Source organism: Populus nigra, chromosome 15, assembly GCF_951802175.1.
Source record: "Populus nigra chromosome 15, ddPopNigr1.1, whole genome shotgun sequence".
Classification (NCBI taxonomy): domain Eukaryota; kingdom Viridiplantae; phylum Streptophyta; class Magnoliopsida; order Malpighiales; family Salicaceae; genus Populus; species Populus nigra.
In genome coordinates this window covers 12,824,373-12,842,290 of record NC_084866.1, presented here as the reverse complement: position 1 = coordinate 12,842,290, position 17,918 = coordinate 12,824,373, and the positions used below count along the sequence as shown (strand labels likewise).

Sequence of the window (17,918 nt, the reverse complement as noted above, 5' to 3'; positions counted from 1 at the left end):
TGTGTAGGTTTAAGTACCTTTCATATTTATTGAATCTTGAAACCCGTTGTTATCAAGATATAGATGTTTGAGAGATAAAAATCCTTTAAAGGATGATAAGATGCTATTGTTGAGGAAATTATCACCCAAAGAAAGAACCTCCAATTTGGTAAGTCTTGATAGTCTTTCGAAACCTGCATGCATGCACGATTTCTAGTTAGTTGATAGGGTTTAAAGCTAAAAACAATTATTTGATTAATTAAAAGAATAAATCGATTTCAGTTTATATATGTTTATTTTCGTGCTAAAATTACGAAAGATGAAGTCTTTAATGAAAAGGCAAACCTTCATTCGCAACACAGCCAGCTATGCCATTTCCACTCAAGTCAAGAACATTGAGTTCTTGGAAGGGAAGAAATATAGATGCATTTAGGTACAAATCTTCCAATGACCAATATCTTGAGTTTGAAAGATCGATTTCGATGACTCGTCTTGTAGTGGAATTGCTGCAGGTAACTCCATACCAGCTGCAACAGAGGGCATCTTTTCCCCAAGAGAATGGCGGGGATGAATTGTCATTTGGGTGGTCACCAAAGGAAGTTTTGATCTGCAAAAGAGCAATTCGTTCTTCCTCCAAACACCCTTGTGATAGAAGCATGGCATTAATCATCATTATCACCGCCACTGCTGGCAGAGAGAACTTGTTGAATCCCATTTGCTCCTCTGTTTCTGCTTGAAATTAATGTATGAAATACTTGTTAGGAGCCAAAGGCGACTCAGTCCATCAATTTCCATGAAGTTTCAATTTTTGTTTTTTGTTTTAGAACCATGTAAAATCATTACTCTTCAATAAAACTCGTTTAACCTTAAGTTTCTTTTCTAAACCACTGTGAAGACAAGAAAGAAAGTATTTTGATCTTTTCCACAAGAATCTATACAGGCAGTCATCAAACTAACGATGGCCATTATATAGAATTTTTCTTTTCTTTGTTTCTTTGCTGGTCCGGCAAATCGTCACTTGTAAAGTTACATGCAGTTAAAAACTCAGGTGTACTTGTGATTAATCCTTGTGATTCGATTAATGTGGTAAAATTTAGTTTAAATTTGAATTATACAAGTTTAATATTATTATTAATATTATATATTATTCTTGAATTAAGTGTTACAGTTAAATTCAAAATTTTTAGATATAATTTTACAGGAAAACCTAGAAGTCTTATATTTTAACTTGTTTTAATTTTTATATATATATAAAAAAAAAAGCCAAGCAACTAGTGCATAATTAATCTTCGTTGCATAAAAGAGGAGATTTTGACATTGACTTGCATAACCAAGGTTTGATCTTGTTTCTTTTTTGAACGGCTGTGAAGGCATGAAATATTTTAATTCTTTTAAATTTTCCTGTTCAGTCTACATCTATCAGCCGTGGTGTGTTGGCAGTTGCATTGCAATATCACATCAAATGGCATAATTTTCAACGTACATTAGAGTCTTCTTTCTTTGGCGTATTGTCGAAACCTGCCAGTGACAGCAATAGACATCAAGAACAGTGACAGCAAGAGGCTCCTTAATTCAATGGTCTCACGTTTGACTGTCATTATCGATGAATACCTAACACGTTGCTTTTACTCTTCCCTTCGCCGCCTTTTGAATACCGATGACTGGCATTACGCGACTCTCTCAAGTATATGTATAGGTAAATTGATAAGAATACAAGTTCAAAAAAAATTACCGCCAAGGACATTTTAGTCAACTGAGTATAAAAGTATATAACAGGATATTTACTTTGGAAATATAGCATTATATCTAAAAGTTGGTTATGGAAAACTGGGATTTCTCACCAGTCTCTTCGTCATGTTCTAAAATGGTTTAAAAGCCTTGATGAGATTATGTTGGTACAGCCCACCTCCTCATGTTTTTATATATATATATATATATATATATATATATATATATATATATTTGGCAGTTTCATTCTATCTCTACAATCAATAGGAGAGTAAGGGGTGTTTGTCGTTGAATTTTAACATATATTTTATTAAAATTTAATTTTTTTTGTCTTATATTAGAATTTTTTTAGTTTTTTATATAGTTTTAATATGCTAATTTAAAAAATAAAAAAAATTATTTTGATCATTGTTAACATTTTTATTTTCTTCCTTATTTTGGTAGTTCATTGAAATTTCTTGGAGTAATTTAATTAAAGAAAATTATTTTTTTATTAACGTGGGTGTTCGAGTTAGTTTGAATATATTTTAATTTATTTAACAATTTTTAAACTTAATCACCGTATAAGTTTTTAGTAATTAAGATTTATAAATAAATTATGATTGTTTTTAATTTGATAAGAAAGAAAGAAAACTAGTTTTATTGTAAGTGATCCCCTATGCGGCGTGTGAGCTTGTGTTTGATAACTTATTTGAAAATCAATAAAAAAATAAAAAAGCATGATTATGTTTGTGATTTGTCGTCCCATGTTTATTAATATGATTGTCGTCGTATAAAATCTATACCTTCGCTGGGTGACCCAGTTTGGAAGTCTAGCATGCCAAATTTTAATCAAGGTTTGATCTTGTTTCGTTTCTGAACGACTGCTGTCTACATCTATCAGCCGTGGTGTGTTGGCAGTTGAATTCCAATATCACATCAAATGGCATATTTTTCCACGTACAGTCGAGTCTTCTTTCTTTGGCTTATTGGCCTCTCAATTCTTCCCTAGTGTTGGCATTTGCATCCATCGACATCAATATTTTATAGTGACACCAAGAGGTTGACTATATCCCTTTTGTTTTTATATTTCAGAAATATTTTTTAAAAAATTAATTTTAAATTTTATTTATTTTTTTACTTTAAATTAATTATTATTTTTATATTTTTGAATAGTTTTGACATATTAATATTAAAAATAATTTTAAAAAAATAAAAAATATAATTTTAATATATTATACCACCTTCGAATTAAAAGTTATTTAGATAGCTGTGTTTTGGATTGTTAGTATGTTTTTTAAAAAGAGTTTCGTAGCCTTAAGAATACCGATTAGCGTGCCCTTACGCGACTCTCAGATATATTAAAATAATATATTTTTATTTAAAAATATATTATTTTTAACATCAGTATATTAAAACAAGTTAAAAATATTAAAAAAATTAATTTGAAGTAAAGAAAAAAATAAAAAAAATTTATTTTAAAAAATACTTTTAAAATAAAAAAAATAAACGGGTATTAAGTATAAAAATAAATAAAAACTAGTTATTTAATTAAGATAATTAGAAATCCTAATTAGTACAAAGGACCGATTATTTTATAGAAAAAATAACATTTATTCTATGCATCCTATCCAGCTTAATTGTTTTTTCCTAAACTATTATATTCATATGATAAAAGGGTCATCAATAATAGGGTAATGATTTAGAATTTGTCTTCCTCATTTTAGAAATATGAACATTAGATCTAAAAAGTTGGTTATAAAAAATTAGGAATTTATCGGTCTCTTGGTTATATTCTAAGATAAATTTGTGGTCTCTCATACACACTCAATAATGAGATTGTATAGAAAATTAGGATCTTTTATGGAATCTGACATGAAGTGTGTTCCTCAATCCATCAATTTCCATGAAGTTTCAATTTTTGTTTTAGAACAATATTGTAAAATCACTACTCTTAAATAGAACTCGTTTAATCTCAAGACTGGCAGAAAACCATCAATACGATGCCCCTGATTTTTAATTTAATTAAAGAGAAATATGATTGTTTTTAATCTGATTAGAGAGAAATCTGATTTTATTTTATCAGTACGTTGCTCCCTTGTGTTCGATAACTTCATTGAAAATCAATAAATAAAAATGCATCATCGTGTTTGTGCTTCGTCGTCCGATAAAATGTAGACATTGACTTGGAGTCAACTGAGAAAATGAGCAACCTTTGCCTCTCTAGAAATAAATTTAAATTAATCCTCCGCCTTGCTAATTGCAATATCACATCAAATGTCATAATTTTCCGACGAACAGTAGAGTCTTCTTTCTTCGGCATTTGCATCAATGGACATCAAGAACAGTGACAGCAAGAGGTCCATTAATTCAATGGTAACACGTTTGAGTGTCCCTCTCCAAGGACGGCTAGGAATTTTTACTCAACTATTAAATAAATATATAAATATTTTTTAAAATTAATTATTAATTTATGTATATTAATTTTTGAAGTTAATAGAAAAGTTTTAATTCAAATATATTATCCAAAACATTAAAAAATAAATTTGAAAGTACATAAAATTAAAGTGAAAGTAAAAATAAATTCTTTATTGAAATTACATCCTTCGATGTTTTGTGAAATATAATTCATTTATAATCGAATTTGAATCGATATTCTAACAACCCCTCTACCGGGATAAAATAATAATCTCATGTCAACTGGAAAATAAAGTAATTAAATTTTTTTCCTCTCTTAATTCATCTTTCATTCACTTGATTCTTTTTTAAATTAGTGTTTTATAAATTGAAATTTGTAAATTTATAAAGTTATTCTCTTACTTTTCTTTTTTTTTCTTATATTTTTTTTATATTTTCCCTTTACTTTTCTCTATTACTTTTCTCTATTAATAAAATCTTAACCCGGATTATAACCCATCCAAGCCTTTAACATGCCTCCACCTTTGCCCCTCTACCTATCACGTTGCTTCCACTCTTCCTTTTGCTTTTGTTTATTTCATGGTACATTTTAATGAAAAAAACCTGGTTTATATTTACACAACTATTGATTTTTAAAATATTTATTATTTAAAAATATATTAAAATAATATTATTTTTATATTTAAAATTTTATTTTAATATTAAAACAATCTAAAAACACAAAAAATTTAATTTTAAATAAAAAAATAAAAATAAAATTATTTTTAAAAATACTTTTAAAACACAAAAATAAACAGACACCAAATATAAAAATAGATAAAAACTAGTCACCTAATTAAGGTAAATAAAAATTCTAATTAATATTCAGAGTTTTATATAAAAAGTTGATTATATAATTAAAAAAACAACATCTATTCTAACTTGTTCTCACTGGAATTATCTTTTCACTTCTCCTTATCCTCTATCTTCTTATTCCTATCTATTTGTATCCCTTTAGACTCACATAATGTTCAATTTTGATCCCTCTTCTTTTTTCTTGTTGTCATTTCACTTCCTGATTTATTTATTGTTTTTTTCAATTTTTTTTTTAAACATGTTTGAAAAGCAAGAAGTTAATATGACAAATTCAAGTTTCATAAAAAAATTTAATCCAAGTTCCATGAGATATATATGTGATTAATATCGGACTCTCACCCACGCCAATGATATCATTTATCATTTTTTAAGTTGTGTTTGGTAAAATATTGAAGAAAACTATTAAATGAGTAAAATTCGAAGGTAAAGTGTTAAATATGTAAAAACAATATTAAAAAGTAAAGGGCTGAGTATGTTCGATAATGGTTGCTAAAATTGAAATAATAATATACTTGTGGTCTAAAATAAAAATGAAAAAAATGAATAGTTACTATTAAACTTAAAATTGAAGGCAAAGCACTAAAACCAATTTAACTACCCGTTTTTTGGGTATAAAAGCTGGTTTGATATTGTAGTACGTAGTAATTATTTTTTAAAATATTTTTTAACCCTTTTCCCGATCATGATATGGCTTAATTATTTGTTATCTTTGCCTGCTGAAGCGTGAATTGAAATTGAAATGTACATATTCTTTGTTAATTGGTTCCACATGAGCAGCTTTTTAATGTTTACGTTGAGTTCATGTTCTGAAAGATTTATGGCGATGTAATTTAGAATAACATATATTTCTTGAGATTGCAAAACAGTTCAAATCACAAATTTAAGGCCATGTAAGGAAATTACGAGGACATTCTGAGGAGCTAAGGATATCAGAGTCTAGACCAGAGCTTTCTTTTCTTTTGATCTTTCCTTTATAATAGTGCGCATGTTTCCACCTCTGTCTGTTCGTAAGTGGTGATATCAGAGGAGAACATGGTTTTACTTTCACACTTGGCTAAGAACCATAATAGTTGTTCTTTGACTAGGGTCTATAGCTCCTCTCTATTATAATTCAGAGTTTTTTTTTATTATTATAATAGGTTTTTATTTTCCACAATTCCTGATCCCTTAAATCTTTTTTTATCACTGATTGATTCAATTCATTTGATCTGTTATAACCGCTGGCTTCTATTTTTATTCTTACATTATATGGCTGATATACACTCTATGGCGAAGAAAAAAATTAAAATATTTTTAATTTAAAATAAAAAAAATTAAAATTTTTTATAGAGTGAGAGATTTCATGCTTAGACAGTAGGCAATTAATTTTCACATACATTAATTTTCTATCTCTTAATATTACCGATGAGTTGCTAACATGGGATTTGAATTCAAAACCTATTTTGCAAGAATATTATTTTGCTACAATTCGACTGGTAAAAAAAATTAATTTTGTATGAGGCTTATTAACTACAGAATTTTGTAAGTTAAATCATAAATCTGTGTTTTTCATAATAATAAACAAAAATTGAATTATTCTTAAAACCAACTTTGTTTTCCTACTAAAAAGGAATTGTCGGATCAAACTAGCTAGGGTTGACTTTGATTACTATGAACAATTGAGGCCCAGCATCATCCATTAATTTATTTTAACTCAAAATTTAATTTTGAAGCCATTAATTATGAAATATTAAGAAAAAAACAATGAGAAATAGAGTTTTTATAGTTGGGAATTTAGTAAAACATTGCTATTATACAGAAAAATATAACAAACAACTTATATATTCCTCTTAAAAGTATTAGAGATATTTAACTACTAATATCTCGTGGACCAAACATGTCGTGGTTGTTATTGCGATGGATGTTGTTGTTGCTACCCAATTTTTGACCCATGTTTTAATAAATTTTCAAGAAAAAATCCAAAAATAGCGAAAAGCATTGAAAATCCAAAAAAATACGTTTTTAATACATTTTCATCGTTTTTTATCATTTTTAGCATCGTCTCAAAAGAAAATTTAAATTTTCAAAGATATTTGGAACGCGTTCAACTTTTAACGCATCATTTTTAAAATCTTTGATTTTCCACTTTGAGTCGATGTTGATATTTGCTCGCTTTCAAAAATACAAAAAAAAATAAGAAAAATCAAAATTTACAAAAAAAGAGGAAAAGAGAAGGAAAGGAAAAGTTGAGGGACTAATTTGAAAACCTAGCAAAACTTTTCCTATAAATACCATGCTACACTGAATTTTCAAAGAGGAGGGGGGCAATTTTGCAATTAAAGGGGCAACAAAAAAAAATCCTAAGAGCTGAACATTTTTTCCTCTCCTGCACCCTAGACAGCCGCCCCTTTCCCCTGGATTTTCTTCTCTGCTCCCAGGCCGCCGCTCCCTTAGAAGAAGAAAAACCAAAGCTTTTCCTTCCCCCCAGCCCCAAAACAAACCAAAAAAAGGGCCCCGATTTCCCTTTTCTTCTTCTCCATCAGCGACCGAACCAGGTCCCCTTACCTTTTTTTCGTTCGGCCTCTAATAGCAGCAGCCAAGACAGCGGCCACAACACTCCATTTCCTCTGCTTTTTCTTCCCCAAAACCGTTCCCCTGCTTTGTGATTTTTGCTCAAAAGAGCACCCTAGGCAGTCGCCGAAGCCCCCCTCTCAATCTCACTGTCTTCTCCCTCAACCGAAGCCGCCACCCCCCTATTGATCAGATTTTTTCTCTTCTTCTCGCCAACCTAGAGCTTGGCTCTTTGGACTGCACACAAGCCTCTCCTTCTCAGCCACCTCGTCATTCCCTCTCCAGCTGCTCAACTTTTCCCCCCATTTCCTGCTCATCACCGCCCCAGCTGCCTTCTTCTTAGTCTTCTCCCAGCCCGCGACCCCAGCCTTTACAAGAGAGGAAAGCCACTGCAGATCCTCCTTCTCCAACCGGCTTTCAATAGTGCCCACAGACCGGCCACCAGCAGCAGCAGCCGATCTCCTTCACCGCCGGTCACCAGCCTCCAGCACTCCTTGCTGCCAGTACATGGGACAAGGAAGAAGAGGATGAGCAGCAGCAGCTGATCTGCAACAAAACAGACCCAAAAAAGGCCGTGGCAGATCTGAAAAGGAGAGCCGGAATTGTTTGTGTTGTTGGTTTGCTTTGCAGGTGACCAGGAGATGCACCGCCGGTGTCATCACCTAATTTTGGGTGATTCCTCAAAATTCGTTTTTTCCAAAAAATAATAAAAAAATCAAAAAATAAAATAAAATAAAATAAAGGCTGACAATGTGGAGAAAGCTGATCAAGAAAGACTGCCAAAATAGGCCACGAAACCAAGTCGCAATTTTTGAAGGAGATTCAAGACCTATTGGCGCCCCATTATGCCCAAAAATAGAAAAGTGCAAATTTAAAGGTCAAAAAAAAAATATTAAGTCTAATGACATAATTAAATTTTTAACGGGCCAATTTGATTTAATCATAGGCCAAATTAAATTTTAATTATGTTTAAGAATTAATTTAGGTCCAGACGAAGGAATTAATTAAGTGCAAGGACTTAATTATACTTTAAATGGGTCAAATTAATTTTATTTGGGGCTTAATTGGTGAAAAATTAAGTTTGGGAGCCTAATTTGGGCTTAATGAAGAAGATTGGAATTTTAAGAGACCAAATTTAATTTTTACCAAGTTAATTGATTGGAATCAGGGGTCAAATTGCAAGAAAATTGAAGTTTTGGGGCCAATTAGGGGTTAAATTGACAAAATCCAAAGCCAAGAACCATACTGCAAGAGGCGCCAAACTGCAGGGGCCAAATTGACAAAATCTGGGGGGCCAAATTGAAGACATTGAAAGTTTAACAGCCAATTAGGGACTTAATTGAAGCAATCTGAGACCAAGGACCAAAACGTAAGACGCGCGCAAGAGGAAGGATTGATGTGAAATCTGGCGCTTTGGCGCCAGTTTTCATTTAAATGAAACGGTGCGTTTTGAGAAAAACGACGCCGTTTCATGCGTTAAAAAAAAAAAGGGGGCAGGACCAGGCGACGCGTCGCCTGGTACTGTTCATCTTCTTCTCCACTGAGTTGCCCGAGTGGCTGACTTCAAGCCTTGTTTTCGGCCTCGTTTCTTCCTCCAAATCCGACAACGCGTGCACCAAAATATCCACCTGAAACCCCTTTATCCTCGAGAATGGTCCGGTCGGGTCGAAAAACTTTGAAATGGCTTCGTTTATTGGCCCAAAGTGGCCACCTCGTTCAGTCTGCAGCCTTGGATTGCTAAAATTTGGCAGTTCGAGGTGCACACTTTGAACCAACGGTTTGGATTCCTCGAGTCGAATCAAGGGCTGAGACTTTTTCCCCGTTGAAGACAAGATTACCCTCTTTCCAGCCCTATAAATAGGAGCCAATTCCACGCTCAAGGGACAGAGAAAACGGAGCTCAAAGTTGACAAAAAACCATATTTTCTGCCCGGTTTACTGAAGAAACAGCCTCCCTCTTTCTTTTCTCTCTCCACCGTGGTCTCCAGCCGCCACCACTGATTTCGCCACCGTCCTTCCCACGGGACACCACATCCCATCCATCACCCGGCGAACGCGCCACAGTCACAGTCCCTCTCTCTCTCTCTCTCCATCAAAACGGTGTCCGCTCTCCCTCTCTCCACCGTAACTCCAGCCGGGACCAGTGCACGCCACCGTCCTCGCCGTCTCCAGTCGCACCGCGCACCACCAGCCAGGTCGCCGACTCTCTCCTCTCCACGCCAGGTAACTTCCTTATTCCCCTCTCTCGATTCTGCATAGCCACTGCATGCAGAATTCATTTCTGCATGCAGTGGCTAATTAATTAGCCACGTTAAACGGGCTGGGCCAGACGGGCCGGGTCTGGCCCGGCCAAAAAAAAAAGAATAGGACCTGTTGGGCCGAGACCGGCCCAACCCAAGGGTCCTGGACCGGACCAAGGGCTTGGCCCGGTCCAGCCCACCTTTTTTTAATTTTAATTAATAAATAATTTTAATTAATAATTATTATATATTAAAAAAAAATAAAAAAAATAAAAAAATTTTAAATCACTTAAAAAAAATGTGTTTTTCTTAAATTTGTTTTTACCAAGGTTGCTTGATATTGGCTTGTATACTTACATGTTAAGATACAAGTCCGATATTAAAATACCCGGTTTTCTCAAAAAAAAAAAAATATATATTTTTTAAAAAATATTTTATGCATACGGCCAAGTCCTAAATAATTTTCCAAGCATGCTTGTTTTAAAAAACAAAACCAAAAAAAATTGCATCTTTCTCATGTTTTAAAAAGCCAAAAAATGGATATCATAACTAGTTTATGATCATCCATTAGGGTTTGGCCAAATATCAAAAACCTTTTTCCAATCTTTTTTTTATTTATTTTTTTAGGATCCAAATGTAGACTTTGATATTCGTGGGGTGTAAAATTACACGATAAAGTACACCCTCGGGTATTAAAGATACAAGGTGTAAATAAAAGCAATTTTAAAATTCAGACTTTAGAATGATTAGGATTGAACCCGATAAGGTAGAGACTCCCTCATGAAGGGAGATCTGCCTTGAACCTTAGAAAAGACCAACGAATAGAAACTCGACCTAGAAAAAATAATCAAACAACAATGCAGCTTACCTTAGGTAGGGTGCACTGGGGGTGATGCGTCTTCCCCTTGCACAACTAGTCCCTTACTCAGACTCTCGCAGACCATAGGTTCCTAGTGACCATAATACTAGGTGGCGACTCCAAAGAACCAAGCAAAACACAATAATAACAAAAATAAAAATCGCCAGCGGACGCCGCGTGGATTTTGACGTGCGACAGAATGGCGACTCCACTGGGGACGCCTTGTTTGGTCGGACTAAGCTTTGTTTGTTTGATTGTTGATTATCTGTTTTGGTCTGTTTAAATTTACTGTTTCAGCACTTTTATTTCTTGCTCATACATATAAATACATCAAGAATAATATGTTCATGCATTTTTAATTTTTGCAAGAAAACCCAATTCTAGGATAGGAGGGGAGTAGCGGTCTGCCCCATGACTTTCAGTCGGGGTTCAGATTCGTGAAACGTCCAACTATGAGCTGAGTGTTTACTTGGTGATAGCGGACACATAGTGCCCGAACCTTCCCTTGTAAACCCCTATACTGCCTTCACGTAAGGTGGTCACTGGGCAGTTCATAGACCTTTTTGAGACCAGCTAGAAAACTTATCCCTCATATAATAACCTAGATTTTTTTTTTCCTAAAACTTTACAGGATTTTTTGAGCTAAGACCATGACTTCCCTTACCTTTTCGGAATATGGGGAAAAATCTAAGATGATGCAAGTAGTTGAAGGGGATTGCCCAAGAACCAAGGTTGAGGAATTACCACACATAACCAAAGTGCATTATTCCGTAGACACCATAAAGAAGTTGGCTCCTCTTCTGGGATATATTGATGAGAACCTGTTTGAGAAGAAGTATGGAAGAATTGCTCATCTAATAAAAATGCCTATTCAGATTTCAGCGGTCAAAGCCTTGATGCATTTCTGGGATCCAAACTACAGATGTTTCACCTTTGGGGATATTGATATGACTCCTACTCTTGAGGAGTATGCTCAGATTCTAAGTTTTCCCAATGATCCCCGCAAAGTATACTTCAGACAAAGAATTGAGAATACAGTTACCGTAGTTGCCAAACTTCTACATTTGGATCCAGTTGACCGGTACAGGATATCCAATGGAGGGTTCAAGTGGAAGATGATCGAAAATAAGATGAAGATAGATAAGGAAGAAGGGAAGTTGAGTGAAGAAAGATATCAGATAATTGCTTTTGCCATCTTTGGGTTGGTTCTGTTTCCTTCAGAAGCTGCTGGAATTATCAGCATTGAAGCTGCTAACGCCTTCCTTGAATTTGAAGAGGTAAAGAATAACCCTACTTCAGCTATCTTAGCTGAAACTTTCCTATCTTTGAACCATTGCAGATTACATGGGAAAGGGGCAATGCGATGTTGTATCCCTCTCTTATTCATGTGGATAGTAAGCCACTTGGAAGCGTCAAAAGAAGTCTTCAATAATTTCTGGTGGTTTAACACGAGGCCTCTTGAGTTGGTGCTAGCTGAAGAATGGAATGATTTGGATGAAAAGGCATGGGTAGAAAAATACCGAGAACTTCCTCAAACTAATTTCAGATGGAAAGCTCCTTGGGTAAGTGTTTCATCTTACCTCATGAGTTGTGGCGACAAGGCATGGGTTCCTTTGATTGGCTTAACTGGATATATCAGCTACTCACCCTCATTAGTAGCTAGACAGTTTGGAGGAGTACAACACGTGCCAAGAACTTGGGCAATAGTCGAATGTACTGGTCTGTTTAAAGAAGCTAGCTCTTTGGATATGTTAGACACCATCAGAAATGACTGGATGCAGCCTGTTTTGGTCTTTAAGGAGGAGCATCAAAAAGAGTGCTCTGTTAGCCCTGCATATTTGATATGGAGGGGTGGCAGTTCATCTAAGATACTTCAAGAGGCAAAAGAGCAAAGAAAAGCCCAAGACAAGTCGTCTGTGACGTTGGAGCTAAAAAGAAAAAGGGTCAACAATGAGGAGGATCTTCGAGAAGAGCTGGATAAGTTGAGGATTGAGCTCGGTAATAGTAAAAAACATCAAAGATTCTTGGAAGACCAACTTTTGAAAGAGGAAAAGATGAAGGCCTCTCTGGATCGCCAGTTGAAGGAAAGAGATGAGCAGATTGTTAAGTTAAAGAAGAACCAGCATGAAGCAAATCAACAACTGAATGAAGGGAAGGCCAAGAATGACGAGTTGGTAAAAAAGCATGTAATAGTGGAGCAAGAATTGGCAAGTCTAAAAAAGGCCTCGGAGAGTAAAAAGACTGCCAGCAAAGAAACAATAGCTTCCTTGAAGAAAGAAAGGGACCAGTATAAATCAAAATGGGAGGCTGAAAAAGAGAAGAGCAAATTAGCTGATCTCGCCCTCAAAGAAGAAAAAAGGTTAAGGGCTCGATATCAGTTGCAAGCTGAAGATGAGGGAGCGGCAAGAAGGGTAGCTGAGTCAGAGATGAAGGGATACCTAGACAAGATAAATGGTATGAGAAACCGGATGTCTACAATGAAAGCCGAGCTTGAGTCCCGAGAGGAAGAAGCAAATGAAATGCAAGAACAGTTTGAAGAATGGCAAGGCCATATCAACAGTTTCGATGCACAACTAAACACTAAGGTAGCCGAGCTGGATATAGAGAAGGAAGAAATGCAAAGGGCCAGAAATCAGATTCAACAGTTGGAAAAGATGGTTCGAATCTTGGAGACAAACAATGAAACATTAGCCACCAGTAATGGAACATTACTTCAAGATAACACCATGTTCCATTACAAGATTGAACAAACTGACAGGTTAATCGACATGGTGGCTAGAAAGGCAAATGAGCTACGAGTAAAGGCTGTCAGGATTGCCAACAACCGACATAGATACGAGGAATATTTGAATGAAGTTTCCTCTTTCATCAGGATTGTGGCCAATAGAGGGGTATCATTTGAATGAAGACACTTTGTATGAACCACTTTGAACTATGTCTATTTTTGGAACTTTCATAAGGTGTATGGAATTTAATCAATCAATGGAATTAGGTAAAACCTCTTTGTGGGTATCAGATTTCGGATGTTACCTGTATTTGGCAAAGGAAGTCATGGATTAGCTCTTTAATCCATACGCATGCATTTGCATTCATGTTTATACATTCATTCATTATAACACACATGCATACGCCAGGTCAAAAAATATAGGTCCCCAAAGAACTTACCACACCCTACTTCGAGCAAGGAACATGGAAGATGAAGCACGTGCTTACCGTGAGGCTCATTTCCAAGAAGAGTTGGACTCTTTAAAGGATAGTGTGGCTCGCCTTACTAGCTTACTCGAACAAGTACTAAGGAATACCTCGGGTGAAGGTCCTTCAGCTAGGCCCGCTCCTCTCCCAACAAACCAACCTGAAGAGGTAATGGGAGGACATGCACAGGAGCCCCAACACAATCCAGTTTTCATGCAGTCGCCAACACCTGTACCACCTGTACCAACACCAGTACCAATTGTCATGGATGCATTCGTTAATGAGTCCCACAAAACTAAGCCCTCTGAGGATCTTGATCAAGATAAGATGGCAGCACTAGAGGCCAGGATTAGGGCCATTGAGGGAATAGACTTATATGACCCTGTGCGAGCTGTGGAAATGTGTTTAGTCCCTAATGTGGTGGTACCAAAGAAATTTCGAGTTCCGGAATTTATCAAATACACCGGCACTCAATGCCCTGTTACCCATCTCAAATCTTATTGTAACAAAATGGCAGAAGTAGTTCACGATGAAAAACTACTAATGCATTTCTTCCAAGACAGCTTGAGTGGAGCGGCATTGAGTTGGTATATGAGGTTAGATAATACCAGGATCCATACATGGAAGGACCTCGTGGATGCTTTCATCAAGCAATATAAATACAACATGGATATTGCTCCTGACAGAACCAGTTTGTCTAACTTGGAGAAAGGAGATAAGGAAAGCATAAGAGAGTATGCTCAAAGATGGAGAGATTTGGCAGCACAAGTCCACCCCCTTCTCTTGGAAAAGGAAATGGTTGCTCTATTTGCTAACACATTAAAAGCGCCATATTATGAACACGTGATGGGTAGTTCGGCCCAACAATTCACGGATTCTGTGGCCGTGGCTGAACGAATAGAACAAGGAGTAAAAAGTGGAAGAATCTCTGCACCTGTGGAAAAAAAAGGTTTCGGAGCGAAGAAGAGAGAGATCGACCATGTCGAAAGTAGTTACAAAAGCAAGAAAGGCCCTTTCCAAACATATAACCCTCAATCCTCTTCACCCCAAGTGGCCAACACCAACTTCAACTTTCCAAGTCCAGCCAGGAAACTTGAACCCCAAAGCCACCAAGTAAAAAACCAAGCTGAAAGTTTCCCCAAAAGAAACTACCGAAGAGCCTCAGAATAATTGCCTCCATTACCGTTACCCCTAAATGAGATGTACCAAAAGCTGCTAAGTATTGGGCAAGTAGTCCCTGTGCCTTTGGTACCCCTCCAACCACCTTACCCCAGCTGGTATAAGCCGGATCTCACTTGCGAATACCATGCCGGTATAGCTGGACACAACATCCATACTTGCAATGCCTTTAGGAGGAAACTTCTGCAACTGATCAAAGCAGGATGGATATCATTTGAAGATGCCCCTAGTGTCAATGCAAACCCTCTACCCAATCATGCTTCGGGTAGTGGGTCTGTAAACATGTTAGAAGAGGGGCACTCAAAGATCTTAAAGGTGTCAATAGATAGGATCTACCAAATGATGGTAGATGCAAGGTATGAAGAGGGTAGCGAGAAATGTTGTGCACTTCATAATGAAAAAGGCCACGTGATCAGCCATTGCGAGGGCTTTCATAAAAAAGTAATGCAAATGATGAGTCGAGGGATGTTGCGAATTGAGAAAGCAACGAATGAAGAGGTGTTCATGATGGAGGCACCAAAGAAAGAGGTGTGTCGAGTACAATTCACTACCGGAAAGCCACCCAGATTGGTCTTGTCCAAACCAGTAGTGGAATATAAAGGGAACTATAGTGCTTTACCTCACGACTATGGGTACTCTTTCAAAAGCACTCCGCAACCGCCTATCTTTCAAGCAGAAATTAGGGGTTTGACCCGTAGTGGCAGATGTTTCACCCCAGAAGAGTTGGAAAAACAAAGAAAGGCTAAAGGAAAAGAAGGGGCTGACGTAACTGAAGAAATAAACAAACCTGTCACGGAAGAGGAAACCAACGAATTCCTAAAGCTGATGAAACACAGTGAATATAGTGTTGTGGAACAACTCAAGAAAACACCAGCCAGAATATCGTTATTTTCTCTGATTCTAAGCTCTGAGCCACATAGAAAGGCTTTACAAAAAGTACTGAATGAAGCATATGTTCCTCAAGACATCAATCAAGAAACCATGGAACATTTAGTGGGAAGAATCCAAGCCTCGAATTATATATACTTCACTGAAGATGAATTGAGTCCTGATGGTACTGGGCACAACAAGCCGTTATACATTACGGTGCGTTGCAAGGATATTCTGATCGGAAAGGTGCTCATTGATAATGGTTCTGCATTGAACGTGCTACCAATGCATATGTTGAAAGAAATGCCTGTCGATGAGTCACACATGAAGCCTAGCACCTTGATGGCGAGAGCATATGATGGTTCGCCAAGGCCGATCATTGGGACCCTAGAAGTAGAGCTATATGTGGGACCACAAATGTTCTTGATAACATTACAAGTAATGGACATTCATCCATCTTATAGTATATTATTAGGAAGGCCATGATTCATACAGCTGGAGCAGTGGCTTCTTCATTGCACCAATGCTTGAAGTATATCATGAACGGAATGCTTATAACTGTCAAAGCCGAAGAGACGGTTTCCATGATAAGAAATGTGGCCATACCTTTTATTGAAGCAGAAGATTGTAGAGATGGGAATATTCATGCTTTTGGAATTGTGAATGCAGAATGGGTTCCTGAAGGAACAGTGCTGAGAAAGCCTCAAATCCCAGAAACGGCAAAGATGGTTGCCAAATGCTTTTTAAAGAATGGGGTTCCTTTTCAATGTAATCTTGAGACTAAAATGCCCAGCCTGATCAAGCCAAACTATGCAAATCAAAGATTTGGGCTTGGATATAAGCCCAAGAAAGATGATTACAAGCGGGTCACTCAAGTTAAAAGAGAAGCAAGAATGGTGAGAATTGAAGGAAGAGAGCCAGAAGAAGAAGAATTTGTCATCCCACCACTCCGAGTGTCTTTCCCAAGGGCTGCAGAAATGATTAGATCTGGCATAGTGGATCTTCACATCAATACCTTGGAGAGCCAAGAAGAAAAATGAATAGAGGAAGCGGATCTGGAGATAAAGGATGAGGTTTTGCCACAGCTCTCCATTCACACCATTGATGAACCTCCTGCCAGATTTTTCGTGCGAAGATTGGCTGAAGGGGAGGTGTACCAGAACTGGAAGATGGAGCCTGCTCCTATTGTGTTTAAAAAGTAATTGTTCTTGTTTGATAATGTTCGGACTTGTTTGCCTTGTTTTGACTGGTGCTGATCTTGTCGGTATTTTTAGCTCATGATACCGCAAGAATTTTCTATGTTAACCAAGCACTTTTGTTTTAATGAGATCATGCATTTTCTTGTGTCCAATCGCGTGCTTGCATTTTTTCTATCTTTTCATGAATCACTCTTACACGAGCACGCCTTACACTTTCAGGAATTCTGAAAGTTCCATCAATCCACAAAATCATTGCACTAAGAATAATTGGCCAAACTTTGATAATATGATTGCGATGGATGATGAAGAATGGGAAGAGGAAGATCTAAAAGAGTTTACTAAGCTGGTAGAAAATTCAGAAAAAGCCTGGGAACCGGCCAATGAGAAACTAGAAGTCATTAATGTCGGAGATGAACAAGATAGTAAGGAATTAAAGATTGGCACTCTTGTCACAACTGAAGAAAGAAATAGATTAGTCTCTCTATTACACGAGTATGTAGATGTTTTTGCCTGGACTTATACCGACATGCCTGGTCTAGATACTGACATAGTTGTACACAAGATTCCTTTAATCGAAGGGAGCAAGCCAATTAAGCAGAAAACCAGACGAATGCGCCCGGACATGTTACTCAAGGTAAAGTCTGAAATACGAAAACAGTGGGATGCAGGGTTTCTAGATGTAGTCCAATATCCACAATGGGTAGCTAATGTGGTCGTAGTCCCGAAAAAGGATGGGAAGATTCGGGTGTGTGTGGACTATAGAGATTTGAACAAGGCGAGCCCAAAAGATGATTTTCCTATGCCCCATATAGACATTCTCGTTGATAACGCTGCAAGAAATGCTACATATTCTTTTATGGATGGATTCTCT

General features: G+C 36.4%; 2 protein-coding genes across 2 annotated transcripts; one reads left to right on the top strand and one right to left on the bottom strand.

Moving 5' to 3' along the window:
* Nucleotides 1–9: 9 nt before the first annotated feature.
* Nucleotides 10–706, bottom strand: LOC133674733 (receptor-like protein 14). Its single transcript, XM_062095938.1, has 2 exons — nt 325–706; nt 10–173 (listed from the first exon to the last, which is right to left on the bottom strand). Exons 1-2 carry the CDS (start codon nt 692–694, stop codon nt 10–12), a joined length of 534 nt encoding a protein of 177 aa, XP_061951922.1. The 5' UTR covers nt 695–706.
* A 13,090-nt stretch (nt 707–13,796) lies between these two features.
* LOC133674731 (uncharacterized) lies at nt 13,797–16,888 on the top strand. The gene is made up of 3 exons (XM_062095937.1): nt 13,797–14,912; nt 15,012–16,286; nt 16,382–16,888. The coding sequence occupies exons 1-3, from the start codon at nt 13,797–13,799 to the stop codon at nt 16,886–16,888; spliced, it is 2,898 nt and encodes a 965-aa protein (XP_061951921.1).
* The last annotated feature ends 1,030 nt before the right edge of the window (nt 16,889–17,918 follow it).